Source organism: Phaenicophaeus curvirostris, chromosome 21 (assembly GCF_032191515.1).
Source record: "Phaenicophaeus curvirostris isolate KB17595 chromosome 21, BPBGC_Pcur_1.0, whole genome shotgun sequence".
NCBI classification, from domain to species: Eukaryota; Metazoa; Chordata; class Aves; order Cuculiformes; family Cuculidae; genus Phaenicophaeus; species Phaenicophaeus curvirostris.
In genome coordinates, this window is record NC_091412.1 from 11,329,873 (window position 1) to 11,350,280 (window position 20,408).

General features: G+C 45.1%; 1 protein-coding gene across 2 annotated transcripts in view; it reads right to left on the reverse strand.

The window, feature by feature from the left end:
* The window catches only part of RABEP1 (rabaptin, RAB GTPase binding effector protein 1), a 35,830-nt gene extending 15,926 nt beyond the window's left edge, over nt 1-19,904 (reverse strand). For both annotated transcript variants that reach the window (XM_069874344.1, XM_069874343.1), the window contains exons 1-4: nt 19,794-19,904; nt 4,486-4,614; nt 2,482-2,685; nt 1,083-1,243 (exon numbers count right to left, since the gene is read on the reverse strand). In XM_069874344.1, coding sequence (XP_069730445.1) covers nt 1,083-1,243; nt 2,482-2,685; nt 4,486-4,614; nt 19,794-19,827 — 528 coding nt within the window. In that variant the 5' untranslated portion in view covers nt 19,828-19,904. The remainder of the gene's footprint in view (nt 1-1,082; nt 1,244-2,481; nt 2,686-4,485; nt 4,615-19,793) is intronic.
* Nucleotides 19,905-20,408: the final 504 nt, after the last annotated feature.

Sequence of the window (20,408 nt, forward strand, 5' to 3'; positions counted from 1 at the left end):
AGCAGTTTAAGCAATTATTCCAAGCTTCACTCTGAAGACCAGATTTACCCCTCCCCCTCATATTACATAAAGTTCCTCTGCTTTGCAGAGCTGGGGAGCTTCCTCGGCTCATATCAATCACAGATAAAGAAATCAATCACCTTCTCCTTTAGGATGACAAGGGACAAGCATTTCCCTTTTAAAAGGGTAGAGTTGAAAATGCTACTTATCTGCTATGTTACATTTTTAGATGCTAACTGGTTTGCGGTAGAGATGCTGATGTCTTAAAATTCCAGTGGCAGTAATTCTGTAGTCAGAATGTTTGCAAATGGGACTTCATAGATCAAGACTACATGAGGAGCAGTCTCACTGAACACCAGACAGCAGCCCTGCAGCTACAACAAGCAATATTCAAGCATCTCGATCAGTCTGAGAAAAAGAATTCCATTTTAGAACACTAGTACCAATTGCTTGCTATGACACAGTAAAAATAGCTAAAATTCTTATTACATGGAATGTTTGTGATATTCAATATTGTGTTTCTTCTCCTGACCGCAAGCAGAATCAAGGGAATACAGGCATGTGGCAGATAAGCAGATGTTCATCTACTCCTTCATTGAATATAGGATCATTTATTACATTAAAATTGTCTTAGAATATCTTGAAGACCACTGTAAGCCTGCTAAGACAAAGTCACTTAAATACAAGATTTTATAATAAAATAAACAAAAATTCCAAAGCATCGGTCTATGATAAGTGGTTCAATGTCCTTCCTGCTTTAAAGAGAAATAAACCAAGCCTTCAAACTCAATAAAAACAAAAATCCAAACTCAACAGACAACAAGGCTTCCTGCATTTACAGGCAGAAGGCCAAACACTGCCCCGGCGCAATCCTCTAGCTAAATCCACATAATCAGTTACAATACTTTCACAAATTCAAACACAGGATCAGGTCATGATGACTTCCATGCACAAAGAGCTGAAAGTTGGCAGAATGAAGCTCTGTGTTTCCAAGGAATTATGGCAGGGCGTAGAAATGAAGCCATGCATAACAACATAAGTGTATCATGAAATGGGTACTGAAGAACTGGACTCCAACCTACCTTTTTCATTTCATTTTCTAGGTTTTCTTCCTCTTGACCTTCAGAAAGTCGACGCCTTAACTCCGCTATTTCCCGTTCCATATTTTCTCGATATTGATTCCACTGAGCTCGCTCTTGCTCCAACCTGTGATGATACTGGAGCTCATAGTCACGAACCGTCTCTATAAAACAGGATTTTCAAAACTTACTTTCAATGTAAGTTAAAAAACAGAGCTTTAGGAACTCCATCTCCAACCAGTCAATGATTTATCATAACTGATCAAACTAGGACCACAGAGAACTCTCTCTTCCTCTCTTCCCTTTGACTCTTGCCCCAAAATCCAACTACATAAGCAAAAGATCCGAAACAACTGCACCTCAATTTGTATCATCACTAGAACACAAACAAACAAGCCACCAAAACTGTTTAACTCCTAATTTCAAAGCAATGTATGTGTCTAACAATCTATTTAGCAGTGCCTTTTGTACCTCCAAGCACATCCTTCAAACAAACTACCAAGCCCCTACTTATTTACTCCAAAATGCAAAAGAACTAGAACTTGTCACATAGCTTTCACGTCCCTGTTATTAATATTAGCCCATCAGGTGAAGAGCCATCTTTGTTTACATATGTACAGCAGCTGGCAGGACTAAGCCTTGATCTATATATATGTATCAATGCATATCATAAACAAACAGAAATTTGTGTACTCAATATGCATGAATATTTGTCTTCTCTAGGGGAAGAGCATAATCAGGTGATGGAAAAAATGCCTAAAGGCTGCAGGCTTTGAATATTCTGATCCTGCTTGTCAACCTTTAAGAAAACTGCCAGTTATGGCAACAGTCTGTCCCCATTTTACATCCTGCATTTTGTTCCCTGTACACAGTTTGTCTCAGAAACATCAACAGCTGTGTAACGGGCAAACAGAACAAAGAACAGCCCAGAAGTATCAAGAGAAAAATGACCCAGAACTGATAGAGTGCAGCATGTTCAGTCCCTAGCCTGAAAAGTCCATGTGAGAGCCCTGGAGGACACTGAGCTGCCTGACAGCAGGCCTGTGTTTACACAGAAAGAGAGAAGAGAATCACGCTGGCAGCCTGAAGCCGTTTTCAGCCTTGTCAAATTACACGCGTTAAACTTATCTTTGCGGAAGGTCGAAGAATCACATTCATAGTCCCTCAAAAAAAGCTTGGCATATGTGTGGGAGTTCCCACTGCTGTATCTCTTTCTACATTCTAGCCCCATATTAACAAAAGAGAAGAACCGAGCTCCTTCTCACCAACTCAGGGCGTGTGCCCCACCTGTCACTGCCACAGCCCAGTTCTGTCCATACTCTGTGCGAGAGCAGGTATGAATCACACAATATACACTAAAGAGGTGTCTGATCTTTGCGGCAGCCGCTTGCCTGGTTGTTACCTTTCATAATAGCTTGTAGTGAAGCGACTTCTTCTTGCCACTGCCTCTTCACCTCGTCAATAGCTTCTTGTTTTGTATTCTCAGACACTGTAGCGATAGCTTTGATGTTCTCCATTTCAGCATGAGCTTCCATCAGCTGGGTCCGCAACTGGCCCAGATCATCTTGGGCTGCCTGCAGCACTGCATTTTGTCTCTTCAGGTCCTCTGAAAAGAAGCATTATTTACATTTAGCTTGAATAATAAATTCAGTCTGATGAGTACCTATAGCTGCCATGGCAAGGAACAGTGGTCTAACAAGAAGGCAAAGGAAGCGCTTGCTATTAAAGCATCTACCCCTAACGACTCAGCAAATGTTAGGAGGTATCTTAGGGAACAATTTCCTGACTTTGTTTGCCCTTGCCTTTTATTGAAAAGCTACCTTCTCACAGACACAGCCACAAAGCAGACAATATAGATACAAACTATGAATTGATACACCTGATGAAAGTGAACTGTGCTTTTAATGAGTTCCTTATTAAATGCATTCTGGTCATGAATCTGGAAAAAGATAAGAACAACAGACAGGAAGACAGCTCTTTCCTCATTTTTGGCATCAGCTTGGTCCTGAATTTGGACAGAACACTTCATATTTCTTGAACAGAAACACTCTGTGACCAGAAACACCTGTCCAGTGTACAGTAAAAAGCCAGCTAGCTCTGTGCATTTCCCTCAGTACCAAAACGCTTCATCAGTTTGGTGTCCAACACCTTATTCCGTGGCAGCACCTATGGAAACTGAGCTGAATGGGTACTCAAAAGGACATCAATCCTTGCATAAAAAAATCAAGGTCTTGCAGCATTTCTCTTGCATAAGTCTCCAACAACAACGTTAAGGACAGGCTGCCACAGTCCCAATTTACATTTAGGAGAGGGCCCTCAAAAACAGAGGGGAAAAACATTTTGAGGGGGAAAAAAAAGACAAGTAATGACTGGTCTATTCTCCTCTGGCATTCTTTCACTTAAGGACCTGTGAAAATTGGATTCTTTTTTTCTGCTTATCAGAATTTGTTTTTATTTTCTTAGTGTTCTTAAAAAAGAGGGAATTATTGCTGATCTCATCTGTAATGTCTCATATCTTAGATTTCCTTTCAACCAGCTGCTAGAAACACAAAGAAATAGGCCTCCTGTATGATCTGATCCTCATTATGCCTGCGGTATTTCTGTTCTCATAAGCTTACACAAGCAGCTCCAGTCTTAATGCATTATTTTTTTGGCTTTGCTTTCATATGTTAAGGACAGGAAAATCATCAGGATTAGAAATAAATCAATTTGGCTCTCAGAACAGCAGCTACCTCTACTCTGCAGTTCCTCATCAGATATTTGAGTTCACATGGTTCAAATTTTCCTATAAAACGTTATTGAAATAGATGCCCTTGGCTGGTATTAAAACTTTTATAATGTTTGTCTGCTTACATTCTGCCTCAGATGGAAATTTAGGGCAAATTAATACTACATAAAGCTCTAGCCACAAACACAAACAGAGCACCATCCAGATGATGCTTTTCCACTTACCAGATCAGCTGCTGTTCAGAGAACGAGCACACCACGACTGCAGAATGCCAGTATTAAAATGCAGTGGTGGTGTTTCTGTGGGCACATCGAGTTGCTCAGCTGCATCCTATCCATGCAGGCAAACCTTAACATTAACTCTAAAAATTCATACCAGGAAGCTAACCAGCCACCACTGACATTTACCACTAACTCTCTGCTTGTCCCTTATTTTCTTATGTGCCCGTTTAAAAGATTACAGTAACTTTTCCATTTTTGGCAAATAAGAAATAACAATCACGCAGCTGACAATCCCAATTATCCTTAACCAACCTAAGAAAACCCCAAACACTATGTGGTGTGCATAGGCAAATGGAGAGTAGCAGCTGCAGAACAATTGTTATTCTTCACATGGGGATTATATGAAGCTCAACTTTTTAATCAAACTTTAGAATAATTCCGAGAACTGAGAACTTACCTTCCTTAGCCAAGTATAACTCCTTAAATTTTGCTCTCTTTTGATTAAATTCTTGCTCAAGTTGCTGCTTTGTACGCAGAAATTCTGCATTGACCTTTTCCAACTCTGCCACCCGTTGCAGAAGAGCATCTAAAAATAGAACAGAAGATAAGGTATGTCACTAACAGTTAAGGCATCTCATTCTGCCAGTTTGAGGTTTGGGTCTTTTTAAAATATCTGTATTCATCAGCTCAACTGTTGTCCCATGAGACATCAGGATAACCAGGCACAGTTCTTAGAGCAACAAAGGAAGGTTCTTAGACTGTAGCATCAAACTAATTCTGCAGAAAACAACCCATCTCCCAAAGAACAACACCATGTTCTACATACAATGATGGAAGACACGGAAAAAAACCCCAAAACTAAATAGCACCAGAATTATTTCTATTGGTGCCTCTTTCCAAAACACCAGGAATTTGGTCACCAAGTGCAAGAACTCAGGTCTCAGGACAGACCTTGGCATCCACCATGCTGGAAGGACTTCGCCTGTACCACTGTTGTCCACACAGCAGTGACACAAGGCACTAAGCTTGAGGACAACAAGCCATGTGATATGTGACCCCCCCCAGAATACACCTGCATAAAGAGTAAAAGCAAAAGAAGGTTTATTTTCTAACAGAGCGTGACAACTACCTCCTTTCCACTCTGCACAGGTTTACACTAAAGTTAGCTTCTCTGTTTGGGGTATGACTTGCACGACGGCCATACAGACACTCCACTTCCCAAAACGAAAGCCTGAATCCAAATCCCAGCTGCCAGATGCAGGTAACTGCAGCTACCACACGGATTAAAGCCTGCCTGGAAACGCACTGCAGTCAATGACAGGAAGTGGGACTCTGACAGATTTTCAATTGTCATGTATAGCTGACTTCATGCTCTGAATTTAGGTCCAACTCACACCAGGACTGCAACAGAGCTGAAAAAGAAAACTGTATTCACCATCAGAGGCTGTCAATTTAAAATGACCAGAAAAATCATCCCAAACCAACACACACACACACACAGAGCCACGCCAGAATTCATTAACTGGCTGGAGGTGCTGTCCCTGTGCTCCCGTTTCCGTGCACAGCAGTGCAGCTATCAATGTTTAACAACACCGATGGAGCACAGAGCCACCAAAGCCTGGGAGGTAGTCAGCTCTGGTGGAGCTACCCCCGACTGAAACAGGATCTTGTGCTACACACGCGACTGGAACAGGCATGGGACACACTGTGCTCCAGAAAAGCAGTGGTGGGCAAAATCTGACTCCCTAGTTAGGGGCTAACTCATCAAGAACCAACCAACCACCATAAAGACTCAATTTCTTAACTTCTGAAATAGCACTATGAAGAATTTAAATTCAAATTCATAAGCCAAACGGGAAACCAAACAGGCAAACGAGAAGTCCCTTTGGCCAACAGCTTATTAGCCATAAATAGTGTTTTTTTATTGCAGAGTATAGGGGCAAACAGATGACTGATGACAGAGTCAGACACGCCAATTTAATTACCAGCTTTGCTTCTAATGAGCAATGATCTTGCAGAGACACTTCAGGTCAGAGGGATCACCATCTCCCTGCTCAACACCAACATCAGAACAGAGTACAGTGCCGGCTTTTATGAGATTTAACCACGCAGGGGGACTCAAGAGGAGGGCAGCAAAATTCAGTTTGGAGCAGGCCCATCAGCTTACACGGGAACCATGAAACCACTGGGGTGCACAGAGAAACTGTAGTGAGAGATACAGCCTTCTCAATCCACTGCACAGCAGAAATTCAATTCAAGGCACACACAGGGACAAACCCACATCGCTCATTGACCGGATACTTAAATTGGCTCCCAAAAGGATTACCTACTGAGTGACAAAGTTCCCCGTTACACAAACACGTAGCGACCATCCCAGAGCTAAGACGGGTAAAGCCGATTATCAATAAGGCTATTTTTGAGTACTGGGTCTATTTATAAAATTAATGCCACCAAGCTTTCTACTTGATATTTAAAGCGTCAAACATGACATCAAGAGTTCAGTCTTAGAGATCTGAAATCTGAAAAAGAGTGGAAAAACCCCATGCACAGAATAAATTTATGGAGAAGGAAAAAAAAAGGAAATCTTTTCTGCCATCGTTCTGCCATTTTCTGCCTCCTCCTTCTCCTTCCATGATTGCTCAAGACTGAACTACGGAAAAATAAAAATACATGGCTGACCGTTTTTCTTCGTGCTTACCTCCTGAGCACTAATTTTCACCTATCACAACATCCTACTGAAGCCACAATTATGTTACTATATAAATCTTTTATCTGCCATCAGGATGTGCATTTAGACTGTGAAAATCTTTTTTTTACTGCCTTCAAACAGGCTGATTTAAAAAAACCCAAACAACCCAACAACAACAAACCTAGAGGCCCTTCGATCCAACGGAGCTGTTCTAAGAGGTGCCCAGAAGCACAGGAGTCGATTACAGCTCTTGCAAGGTGCACGTTGAACAGAAACAATTCCTGACTTATGCAAGGAGGTTGCTTTACTTTCAAGGAACATTCGTCCTTACACACAGAATTCAGCAGCAGCCCAAACTGAGGAAAAAGAACAGGATTATCTGCTTTTCCCAAACTTGTACTTAGAAGCACCCAGGCTTATTCTGCCTTGGACAATGGCTGGAGCTCACTGGGCAGCACACACGCTTCTGGTTTTATTTGAGGATAAAGAATTGCATCAGACTTCCCATTCGCCACCTTTGTTCTCGACTGCAACAAATCCCTCAGGATTGGCACACCTCTCCATTCCAGAGCACTCTGTTGCAGGGGGACAACAAAACCAGGGGGAGAAAAAGAAGACTCCAAGCTGCAGCGGTGCTGTGGAATGCAGGTCCATGCCCTTGCCCGTCCCCGCCAGCATCGCTGCCCGTAAGGAGTTTTGCAGAAGTGACTTTCGGGCAGTTCCCCATTTTCGCAGCTTGGCTTTCACACACACCATCGCCTTCACCAGCCATTTCTAGCTCACTGTACAGCTGAAGGTGATTTGACATCTACATTTTGTTCTCTATTGACTCAACACTCACAAGCAAACAATCCAGTCCTAGGCACACAGAAACTTGCTGATGCCGACAAACGCAGATATCGCTTCGGATGCAGAACTGAGCCCTGCTGCATCGGATCCGTTACGCTCTCTTTGTATTTAGTGCAGTAAATCAATAACTGCAGGATCAAAAAGATTTGACTGAGCACTACACGTTACACACATTCTAACCACACTGTAAATATCGCAGTAACATCAAGTGGGAGCTTGCGATATATTATTTAATAGTGAAAGCAATCTTACTTTTTCCTTCAAGTTGAATGACTTAAACTCACCTTTCCACTGTAACTGGTAGGTTCAGCAGTGCCTATTCCTACTCTTTTTCTTCTCTTTTCATGTAAAAGACTGTAGCACCTGCTACATTAAGGATCTCAGGAAAAAGAAAATAAGCCAACACTGAATTAAAATAATTAAAATCCAAAGAAATGGAGGGGGTTGAATAAATTCTTTTCTATAAGCCAATCAAGAAGAGAACAAAAACAAAGGGAAGAGACAACAATGGTCCTTTAAATGGTTTAATAAATCCTGCACAGTTGAACGGCCGTGTGCAATAACAACTAAGTTATGTTTGGCATGATACTGTAAAAACTCACACAGCCCTTTGTGTGATGGCCTGCACAGCCTTCCACAGCTGCATCGCCCCCAAAGGCCTCGGCCCTGCTCCCACCAGCCGGGGCAGCCACCCTGCACCAAGCAGCCAAAGCCCCACCTGGTGCTGCTGGGGCCAACAGATGTGCAAGCGTATGCAGGCAAACGAACCCAAGAGCATTCCCAGGCTCAGGTCCAACACTGATTACCAAAAACATTACTTAGTGCTGGTTAGTAAGACAATGTGTTGTCCTGCATCTTTGACGTGCCACCATTTTCACTGAAACCTTCCTCAAAGTTGCTAATGCAGCAAATATCTTCATGCAGAATTACAAGGAAAATAGCCAGCACACTGTTTCTCCTTCCCCATTTTTTCCACTTCCTACTTTTTCACTCTTTTCACAGTGCTCACAGATTTGCTACTTCCTTGCTTTATTATTGGCTCCCTCATCTTCTTTCATGGACACGAAACCTAGCAGTTGCTGTTCTGAGGTCCAAACCTCCCCCCCTGACACTCCATTCACGCTGTGAAGTGGAACCACACCTGACTGCCAGCTTTGACTCCATGGTTCCAGTAAACCCGCTTCATGTGATCAGCAATGCTCCTCACCTCTCCCACACAGTCAGTCATTCTGGCCCCAGGTAACTTAAGCCTAGTTTAAATTTATCCTTAGTTAAACATTATTTATATCAGACTGCAACAGAACAGCATTCACCCACATCAGCTATCACGGGAACACAGCTCACTACACAGGTCCCCGCTGGCAGAAGTGGGTTTGCATTTTTCTCCAGCAATTTATCTTCCATTTGCCAAAAGTACCTTTTCTTCCCAAGGACAGTCTCCTACCTCCAATGAGAACCTGGCTTTCTCTTCATCCTTTATTGTAACGACTGGGTCTTTCCTTCACCATTCAACTGCCACTGCCATGAGGCCTCTTGGGTCTGTGCACACACTTAATTTTCTCCTCTGAAGTCTCAATTCAAGGCATGAGGGATTTTGCCATCATTAGTTTTTACTCTATTTCATTTCTACTGTGGATGTTTTGGCAGGTGGGGAATCCCCTCATGAAGTTTCAGGCAAACATTATTTGTTAGCATCTTTTCAAGAGAACCAACCACGCCTTGTGCCTCATCAGTTCAGTGATAAATTAAATAGGGCAGCAGTGGATGAATCGCAGTGTTGGAAAAGCCAACCAGCCGGCACAACAGGCAGCATCCTATGGAAAGTATTTTGGCTGCATCCTGCTGCTGCCATCAGTGAACGCTCTCAAACGTGGTGCTGGTGAGCTTGAGTGCATATCAGAGCATCTCAAAAGTCGCCGGCAAGCTACAGTCTGGTGAACACAGACACTTTGCATTCATCTATAGAGACACAAAATGGAGAGAACCGAGTTACCAATCTCATCACAACCACAAGCGCTTTCCCTGCTCCCTCAGTGATTCCACCTTATTCCACTAGCTTTAACAATTTCTCATTTTTATAACTGCTCTTTACCAGAGGAGCAATTTTTCAAGATGACTGCAGGAAAAGCCCTCAATAACTCCCAGGTTTATGAAGACTCTATTTACTCTGCAGGCTGGGTCCATTTACTCAGACCAGTCACTGTTTGAGCAAACAAGAGCGTGGTGATGGCAGCAGAGCACGCAGGCAAGGTTAAGTATCCAAGTACGGGTCCCATTTCTCTAAAGGCTTCACACCATGTGCTGTCATTGCTGCTATGATCACAGTGCTATCTGCTCCAAGCCACCCCAGGTAGGTCCACGTACGCTTGGCAAAGCTCTTTGAGCATTTCAAATATCTCAGCTTAAACAACGGATCTGTCAAACATGTCAGCACTCACGCACGCTTGCACTACTCCTCCAGTTTCATCAGTCTGTCCCACCTCATTATCAGGGAAGTTAAACCTACAAGATGAGGGATTTGAAGCAGACAGAGGATGCTCCCTCAGCCCGTGACATGACCTGCGGCAGAGCTGCCCATTCCCCTCTGGCAGCACCTTTAAAGCAAGCCCCCCAAAATGGTGAGTCCCTTCGTTCTCCTGACCAAAGCAACACTGAAAATATGAATGAATCTCCACGTTTACGCAGGAATGCTTCTGCCAAACTTTCCCACACTACCACATCTCAGCATTCATGATATAACCACAAATTCCAGAACAGGATTAAACTTCACGTGGCAGTTACAGTGCAGTTTTCAGTGCGTCTTGCCTTGCAAGAAAAAAAAAACTTGAGCAGAGGACACTGCCCATTTCAGTAAACCATCAGAAATCTGCTGTTCTGATTCAATATTTCAGACTGACAGACCTCAGGGAAGTATTCTGACATGTGCTTCGCTATGCAGGAGACCATTTGCACCATTTATTGCTCTGAACACCAGCAGCATAAATGTATTATTAAAATGTAAACATTTGCTAAACCCAGACAACAAACTCCATACCTGTTTTCCTTCAAGATAACTTAATTGCTGACTCACTTTCAGTGGGAGAGGAAAAAAAAAATCCCTTTGACTCGTTATAATATGTTTATCACTTCGCCTACCACTTATTAAAACCTGTCCTCTTTTAGGGGAAAAGAAGAACAAAGTATGACTCAGCTCTCAAAAAAAGAAAAATTCCCTCAACCCTACATTGTTCTCTTCAATGAGGTAATTTAATATATAAAACAAATCCATTCCATTAATGCAAAAATTGCTCCCGATGCCACTAGTCCGAGATCTCTGGCTGCCATAGGGAGTCACTGAGGGGTGACCCTGAGAGCGTTCAGGCTACAGATCATCCCACAGACTCTGCTTCCCAAATGCCAAGCGGAACAAACAGTGAATGACGACCTAACACACTTAAAAATTCAAAGGAAGGTGACAAAAGTGAGATACTCAATTGAAGAGATCAGCGTAGAGCTAGTCCAAGAAAACGATGAAGAGAAAACCAAAACCAAGTCACTAGGCAAGGGCTTCACGATTGCCCCAGGTACGTGACCACTCATTTAAAGCAAATCCACATCTTTGTGGACATGTTCAAAAGCAGACATAAACGATAAGAGTAGGCAAACCCGATTCCATGTGTGCAGCCACCAGACAGCATCACTGTTCTTTTACAGGTACCAGAAATGGCAACAACTCACACAGAACACAAGAAATATATATAGTTTGGCCACCCAAATTGGTAGACAGAGAATAGATCAAGAAAGGGAACAGGTGTAGACTCACTTTCAAGGAAGAGTTACTTAAAATCGTTAGCGGTCAGGAAAGCAGGTTGCAGGCGTGAAAACACGGTGCCTCAGAGTAACCACTGAAAGGATATCAATCTTAATAAATGGCCTGGAAAATATAGTGCCAGATGTATTTATGGAGACACCAGGGTGATAAATGTAGTATTTCAAATATTAGAAGATAATTAACATCTTTATCTGATAAGGACCAAGATATAATTCCTATCATTTGTAGTAAGGCTTCTCCAGCAATGTAAGTTTCCCTGAGAATGACAGACTATGACTCCCCCAAGCCTCAATCACCTATTTCTTGACAGAAAACACTGCCATCATTTCATATATACTTTTTTTTTGCTACCACTTGTCAAGCAAATGAATTCCTGAACAGTTAAAAAGGCAGAAAATCCTCCTCCAGCACAAAGTTTTCAAAAATATTTAAACACGCCTGAGGGATATCGCGTATCTCGGGCTTTACTCCATCTTGCAGTTATGATCGTTTTAAATGCACTTAAGCACTGGCGGCCATCCGAAAAGGTAACTCAGCACTCCCACCTCACCCTGAGCACACGAGCCTTTTGTCCCCATCGTGCTGCAAGAGCCTTCGAGGCTGCACAGTGATGGGATCAGGGAAGTGACACAGCAAGAGGTTGGGGCGGGAGGGGAGGGAGTCAAAGCCATTTTCAGCCAAACCAGATCCTGATCACGCTTATCATTTGGCTGAGCACACACATGACAGTGCAGATATACACTGGTTTGAACTGTGAAAATAACAGTCTGAACTGTATCCTTGGACAGTCATATTACTACTGTCTGGTCTCCACCCCTTCCTTCATACCAGCTCATCAGGTCATTCACCAAATCAATTAAACTCATTAACCCAGCAGGGAGCAGCTGGGTGACTGAGCGGAACTGGCTCTGTCCAATGGGCAGAGCTTGGACAAAGGAAATGACGGGAATGCGATCGTGGGAGCAGGAAGGAGAGCAGGATGCCTTCTTCCAACAGCAGCAGCCTTGCTCAGCTGTAACACAAGACCACAGCCTATACAGTCTGATAATCAGTTTAAATCAAAGTTCACGCCAAAAGAAATAGCCTGGCCTTCCCTCTGCCCCACACTCTCCCCTGTGGCAACAGGGATCACGGCAGCCATGCAACGGAACTCACTTGAAGACTTACTGACTGTCATTTTTAAGTGATGAACGACCTTCCTCAAATCCCGGCTTCCATTCAGAATCTCTAGGGGAAGCTTACAAACTTAATCAGTACCAGAAAACCAATTCCAAAGCTCAGATTCCCATCAGTGTTTGAATATAGACAGGTTTGAACAAACGCAACTGAAGGGCTGTCTCCAGCATAGCCGCAGTTACACTGGGACAACACTCAGAACTGTAGAAAACAGAGCAGAAAACATTCGTGTTCCAAAGTAAGGTTAGACTCATATTTATTCTTACTTGAAAGCAAACATGCTACTACAGAACTGCAGCTGGATCAGAAACTGCCAGTACGACCTTCCCAAAGTACCATCAGCTAAATATAACCCCAGTGCCCCAAACAAATCCAACTTCTGTAACATCAGGGGTCTCTACATCAGTGAGATACTTAGTATCTGTATCTCCAGCTTCCTCTAAAACTCCAGCAGAGGCTGTGAGGATCGGACAGACAGCGAGAGCGTGGTCACAGCTAGAAGCATCAGTCAAGCACAGGATCCAGAGTTTGGCTAATTGCCTTCCCATTAATTTAGCACACACCTCTAGACACAGCACAAGGAAGCAGATATAAACAGACACTGCAAGCTGACAATTAAGAAAATCTTACTTAAAACTCATCTTTAAAAGAGAATTTAAAAGATGTAGTGTTTGACACAAAGATGCCAGCATGCCAGACGATCTGAGCTAACGGAGCCCAATTTAAGCTCTTCCCTTCTTATTAAGAGGCTGGAGAGAAATTAAATAAAGAAAAAATATTTAAATAAAGAGCAACGAAGCTAAGACTCAACACAGCCAGGGAGCAGTGCTGTTTGGAAAAGACAAGACACTTTTCACAGAGGAAGTCTGTCCGGTCACACAATCTTCTCCAGAAGAAGAGCAGAGGGATGGAGGGAATGTGGAGCTGCAGGGAGCAGAGCCCACAGCAGCCACTACAGGGACACGGTACAGGGACAGCCCAGACCGAAAACTGCCAGAGGCCTGCGAGGGGGAGAGCAGTAGTTAAAGATGAGGCGATGGCTGAAGGACTGAGGAAGCTGGAGGATCAGCTGAAGAGCAGCAGTTGCCCAAGACAAGGTCAAATGACCGGCTGCTTGACCGGAGAGAAAAATCCAGGACCAAAGGTCAAGCAAGGCCACATTTCTGCTGCTTCACTGTGGAGAAGCAGAAACTACCAGGGGAGATGGAAACTCATGTGAAGGGTGATTTGAAAGCTTTTATTTTTCCTCTTCATTATATTTGGAGGAGTCTGGCCAGGGAAGACAAGCACAGGATGGGGACAGGAAGGAGAGAAGCCCCACGAACACCAACTGGGGTAGCAGCTGGCTGAAGGAGACATGAATGGAAAAATAAGTAAATAAAATAAACAGGAATTCCACATTATATTAGCAATAATCCTGCAGTTCTTCATTCTTGAGGTGCTACAGTCACCGCTAAGAAAGCGACAGGACAGCCCAGACGTTCTCTCAAGCACTAAGTATATTGCTGTGATGAGCTAAAAACCAATGCTCTTCTTCCCAAAAGGCACAGAAACATCAGCTAGTGGAAGGCTGCTCATTTGTTCCTCCAATGTCAATTTATATAAAGCTATCAAATGATTTAAATGTTTCCAGAGAGAATTCATCATCATGCTTAACTGACTGTACTGTGACTGAAATTGCACAATGCTCCCCCTATTTATAGCACAACATGCAGAGGCCGGTTACCACCAACCCAGACACCCCTGAACCAGGCACACAAAACGACTCTGCGAGCAAAGACTACCAGTACTCAGAAGCACCAGACCTTTGGAGTGAAAGATGTTCCCCTTAAACACACAATGGCATTTATGGCCAGGCAACCTCCCTGTCAGAGGCTGCTCAGAACTCTGCTCAGTACGTGCTGCTTATCAACATTACTGGTTCTTATCTGGGAAGACTTCAGTCAGAGTAAAGCCGTGACCACGTGCTTTTGCAACTACATATTTCTATTTAAAAGAAAAAAAAAACCACTTCAAAATAATAAAATACTTAAATATAATATAGAAAACTTCATATTTTACAAGTGTTTTTTAATGAAGTCCCCAGAGCAAAAGCTCAGGAAGCTGCCGTTCCACATCAGATACTACAGACCCTATGGGATTTCATCTTCTCCCACACTGAGACACTGTTTGTTTTAGCTTCTTAAAAGTTTTAAAACAAAATTCTTTCTTCAATCATTTTCAAGGGAATGCACACAACCTAGTTCTGCTGTGGGAATCTGCTTCACCCACAATGGGCTATGGGAAAGCAATGAAGCTTGTGAGGGATCAGGCCAGGAAGGGCAGAAAGCATCTCCTAAGGGCATCTTCTCAGTGACAATGGCAAAGTGGCCAAGATGCAGCACAAACGGGCACAGAGTTTGTATTTTCCAGTCTTCAAAGTGAAGGAGAGAGTGGGTCCATGCATCAAAGTACATCCACTGTGCCTTCAGGCGAGCCAACAACTAATTATAAAGAACACGGTCACAGTATTTTTCAAAATTAGAAAGCGAGATTTGGGACTTGGCTTCAAAAGGAAAACAGATCCCCTAAACGGATATAGTTCCACTCAGGAGCAAACTGACCTGCTGAGTGGATCATAAGTTCCTTAGAAATTCCAAAAGGTGGAAACATGCACATGTCTGGTTTGCTTAGGAAGCCAAATCCCAGATTTGTTCATTGAACCAATATGGAAAACCCTCCAGCTTAAAAAAAAGTGCAAATGCTCATGGTTTTTAATTAAAAATATATTTGTTTAATAATATTAATAACTATTAAATAGCATAATAAAACTAAGGCGAAACAAAGTGAAAGTAAGCGAGGGAAGAATTTTTTTGGCTCTCGGAAAGTACCAAGAATTTTGAAGTTACCCCCCAAGAGAAGAGAGTTTAATATTTGACAGTTACATCAACAACACGAAGCTGAGCTTCAGTGCTCAAACTCAGTCCCCTACCAACCACATCAAGCTCCTAAGATGAGTAATTGCATTTTTAGATACTTCAGTTCCATTTAAAAGTGATGCCTCTAAAGAAAATAAGTAGACTTGTAAAAGCATTTAAGGCTGAAATTTTGTTCCTTGATTTCCCAGGTGACATTCAGACCCCCATCGCCAGCGGTATCCAGCCTCTAGGAGACGTGGAATTACGGCAACAGTGAGTCTTGGCTCTTGTTGGGATCCTGTATTATTGCCACAGGGAAACAGTGCTGCTCAGGGTGCTGCTAGAGGTACTAAGATCGATACGGCGACGTTCTCCAGCCCTCTGCATGCAGCCGAGCGGTTCTCTCCACTGGGAGCTGGCACAATCTTCAACACGCAACACACAGACACCACTTTTACTGGCCTTCCTCCTAAGTACAGAAGGAAGAACAAGCTACTCCAACACCGTACAAATTCTTTCTGCTGGCAAACGCTTACCACAATATCTGATGGACTGTGCCATCGATGGTTTCCTGTGCCACAGAGTAATAGCAACGGACACCCCACTTACCAGTTTGACTGTACCAATGGCTTAACTGTACCGGTGCAGTAAGAAGAGTTTAAGAATTTGCATATCACTGCAATTAATTTTTTAGTCTTGAAGAATTAGTGTTTTCTGTAACTGCAGCTTCTTCATGGAAGCATTTTCCAGCTATGAGAAAGAGAATAATACTAAAGCTCAAGCATTCTGATAGCGGCAAAATATGCCAAACTACTCTGTTTGGGAACCTTATTCTCAGAGATGGCAAGGATCCAGATTGAAACTAAACCCATAAAGGCCGAGAGCACATCACCTTCAAAATAAAAACTGTTTTGAAAATTAGGCATTACTGCTCCAGTCACACAATCCAAACAACACATAGTTTAATTAAAACATCAAAAAAAGCAGATTGATCAGCATCAATCAGCAGCATCCACCTCCTTGTAACACTGGGCACCATCATCAGCCACGGGTACACGGCACAATGCTGCCCTGGCAGCCAGAGGACTCTGCTCTCAGCCTCTCTGTGATTGTTATCGTGTGGAAACGCTATTACTCCACACAGAAAAATGAGAGGGTTATTAACATCTACACTAAGCCAAAGTACAAAAACAGGGTAGGATCCAACGTCCATTTTTCCCCCCATTCCTTTGTGCTATTTCTTCCCCTCCTCTTAGTCCTGTTTTTATTTCAGTATGGGCATTAGAATAGAATACACACTCTATATTAAATTACTCTCATGCTGCTTCCTATAAGTTATTTCTACTACAGTAGTAACAGTCCTTCTTTTGTACTTGCTTTCAACAAAAATATCATAGCTGATGTGTTGCACAAGTATAGAATGCCTAAGGTATTTATAATCAATATGAGTCAATTACGAAAAGCCATTATTTTTCCTTAGGGGAACATACTAATCCAGTTCTATTTTGTCACACGTAGTCTTAAATCAGAGGTTACACGACTCTAAGCAATAAATTCAGTGCAGAAAACTACAAATATTAAATAATTCCTGTCTTCCATATTTTCTCCACATTGAAATAGAGTGGAGAAGTTTCAAGGCACACTCTTGGCAAGTTATTTAAAAATAAAACCGACATGCATGACAACAATAGTACAGAAATCCAAGTGGATAAAACCCAAAGTGGTCCTATTGCTGCCTCAGGAGGATGGGGGAAAGAAGCCATTTTAGAAGCCACAATTCTTCAGTGTGAGAACCCAGCAACCACTTCCAGAATCCATCCAACCTGCAGACGGTTCCCCCTGTCATGTGCCTTATCTACAACATCCTCATCTTCCCACAGCTAGAAGGCATAAGGACAGCAACCTGTATGTCCTACACCTTCTTTTTAAACAAAATAAAATCCATCCAAATCGTAACTTAGAATTATGGAATGGGCTGGGTTGGAAGGGACCTTAAAGCCCATCCAGTTCCACCCCCTCGCCATGGGCAGGGACACCTCCCACTGGATCAGGTTGCTCCAAGCCCCATCCAACCTGGCCTTGAACACCTCCAGGGACTGGGCAGCCACCCCTTCTCTGGGCAACTTCTAACACATCACTAACATAGAACCAACCACCTTTCCTGCCCAAGAGGCAGCGTGCATGTGCACGGCGCTCCACTCCACTGCACACCTGCAGCCAAGCAGTCGGCAAGAGCCAAGAAGGAAAGCCATTGGAAGTTGTTCTGTAACTCTCAGAAGAACAAGCTAAAGAACAATAAACAATGGTTATTCACCAGAAAGCACACAAGAGCAGCCCACACCAACACTGAGCTTACAAGCATGACAGCAAGTAAATTCACCCTCCCCTTACTGCTCTCGAAGGACAAGCATGCAATCATTGCCCTTAATGCAGGAAAACACCCCACAATCTAAGCACCCTCATCAGTAAAACTTGGAAAAGGCAGACTAAAATGTTGAAATCCCCAAGGACAAACACTTTTTCATATAACTGCACAAAAAAACCCAGCCCACACAATTCCCTAGATATGCATAATTAAGAATCCATCATTGTCCTTTTCTAACAGAGTGCTTTCCAAGGGAAACTCATCTGCTCTCTAAAAATGAGAGCTCTGGCACAGCCCTACCCATCGTTCAGGATTCTGCACACCCCTCTGCTCCTTCTCTTTCTACATCATGACTGGCACCCACTTGAATTTCTGCCTCTCCCACCCTTTCCCACACATCCACACACTAAACACTGCCCCTTCAATCCCATCGTCCAAGCTAAGCATTACCTGCAGGTTTTCCAATACACAGACAGTTCTGTAACCTATTCCAAGGGAAAAACATACTTCCTTGTCTGTAATTCCTCCCAAACCAGACACAAATAACCTTTCCATAACAAAAACCTCCAGGAAAAGCTCATCTTCCTCTCCCACAGGTAAGCACCATCCTGAGGGAAAAGCTGTCATTGCCTTTGTCTTCCCCAGCCCAGGATGAGCCCTCACACCAAGCACCCTGACCTCAACCTCTCAAAGGGTCTTTTTGCCACACACCCAGAGCACAGACAGTCCTGCATCACCTGCTGTAGACAGTCTGATGGTGAAGAAGCAGTAATACCTGGATCCCAGCATCACCATCCTGTTCCTCCATTTCAGGGCGGAGACACTTTCTCCATCTCGCTGCCCCATTGGGCCAGAGCCCCTTTCCCAGCAGCAGCATTATCACAGAACCATGGAATGGTTGGGGTTGGAAAGGACCTTTAAGCCCTTCCCGTTCCAATGCCCCTGCCAGGGGCAGGGACACCTCCTACTGGATCAGGTTGCTTCAAGCCCCTTCCAACCCGGCCTGAACACCTCCAGGGATGGGGCAGCCACCACCTCCCCTGGGCAACCTGGGTCAGGGCCTCACTACCTCCTCGTGAAGAATTTCTTAATAATGTCCAATCCAAAAATTTTTCCCCTTTCCAATTTATAGGCAGTCCCTCTAAACCTATCCCTGCATTCCCTGATCCACAGCCCCTTCCCAGCCTTCCTGGAGCCCCTTTCAGCACTGGAAGCTTTTCTAAGGTCTCTCTGGAGCCTCCTCTTCTCCAAGGTTAACAACCCCAACTCTCTCAGCCTGGCCTCAGCAGAGGTGCTCCGTTCCTCGGATCATCTCCGTGGACTCCTCTGGACCGGCTCCAACAGTTCCATCTTCCTTTTATGTTGGGGATTCCAGGACTGGACACAAGTACCCAGGTGAGGTCTCACCAGAGCAGAGAGGCAGAATCCCCTCCCTCGCTCTGCTGGCCACGCTTCTTTAGATGTGGCTCAGGACAGGTTTGGCTTCTGGGCTGCAAACACACTTTGCCGGCTCATGTGAGGCTTGTAAGGCCAGGCTGGATGGGGCTTGGAGCCCCCTGATCCAGTGGGAGGTGTCCCTTCCAATCCAAACCATTCCATGTTTCTCATCCACCAGCTCCCCAAGTCCTTCTGCAGCGGGGAGCCTCCCTTGCTCCCCATGGAGATATTTCCAGCCTTACAACCACCCATGACACCCCCTTCGCCCTCGCAGCCCCTCCTGACCCTCCCCTCCCAGCCCCTCACCCCTCGCATGGCGGCAACCACCACCCTGGCCTTGGCCCCTGCGACCCCACAGCCCCCGGCACGGCGAGCCCGGCGCCCGCGGCCCCGCAGCCCCCCACGGGGCTCCCCCTTCTGCTGACCCCACCCCCCGGGGCTCCCTTCGTGCCTCCCCCCCGCCCCATCCCCGATCCCGATCCCGTTCCCCGGGCGCCCCCGGCGGTGCCCCCCCCCCCGCAGGCCCCGGTGCCGCCGTTACCATCGGCCGCGGCGCCGGCCCCGCGCTGGGCCATGGCGGCTCCTCCGGCAGCGGCGCCGCTAGGGCAGCGCGGCCCGGCGGGGGGCGGGGGCGGCCCGGAGCGGCCTGCGCCTCCGCCGCCTCATCCCGACAGCGACCCGGGCCCGGCGGGGGCGGCGCCGCGCAGGCGCCCGGGGAGCGGGGCGGGGTGCGAGGGGCGGTGGGGCCGGGGGGGGCCGGGGGGGGCCTGGGGCAGAGGGGCGGCCGGGCCCGACCGCGGGCGGGGAAACCTCCATGGAGCGGGGCCCGAGAGCCCTCAGCCCGGCCTCGAACACCCCCAGGGAGGGGGCAGCCGCCCCTGCTCTGGGCAGCCTGGGCCAGGGCCTCCCCGCCCTCACAGCAAAACGTTTCTCTCTTAAGTCCTCATCTCAATCTCCTCTCTCTCAGCTCAAAACCGTTCCCCTCGTCCTCTCCCTGCGCTCCCTCATCAAGAGCCCCTCCCCAGCTTTCCTGCAGCCCCTTCCCATACTGGAAGCTGCTCTAAGGTCTCCCAGAGCCTTCTGTTCTCCACGCTGAACCCCAGCTCTCAGCCCATCCTCGCAGCAGAGATGCTCCATTCCTCGCATCATCTCCATG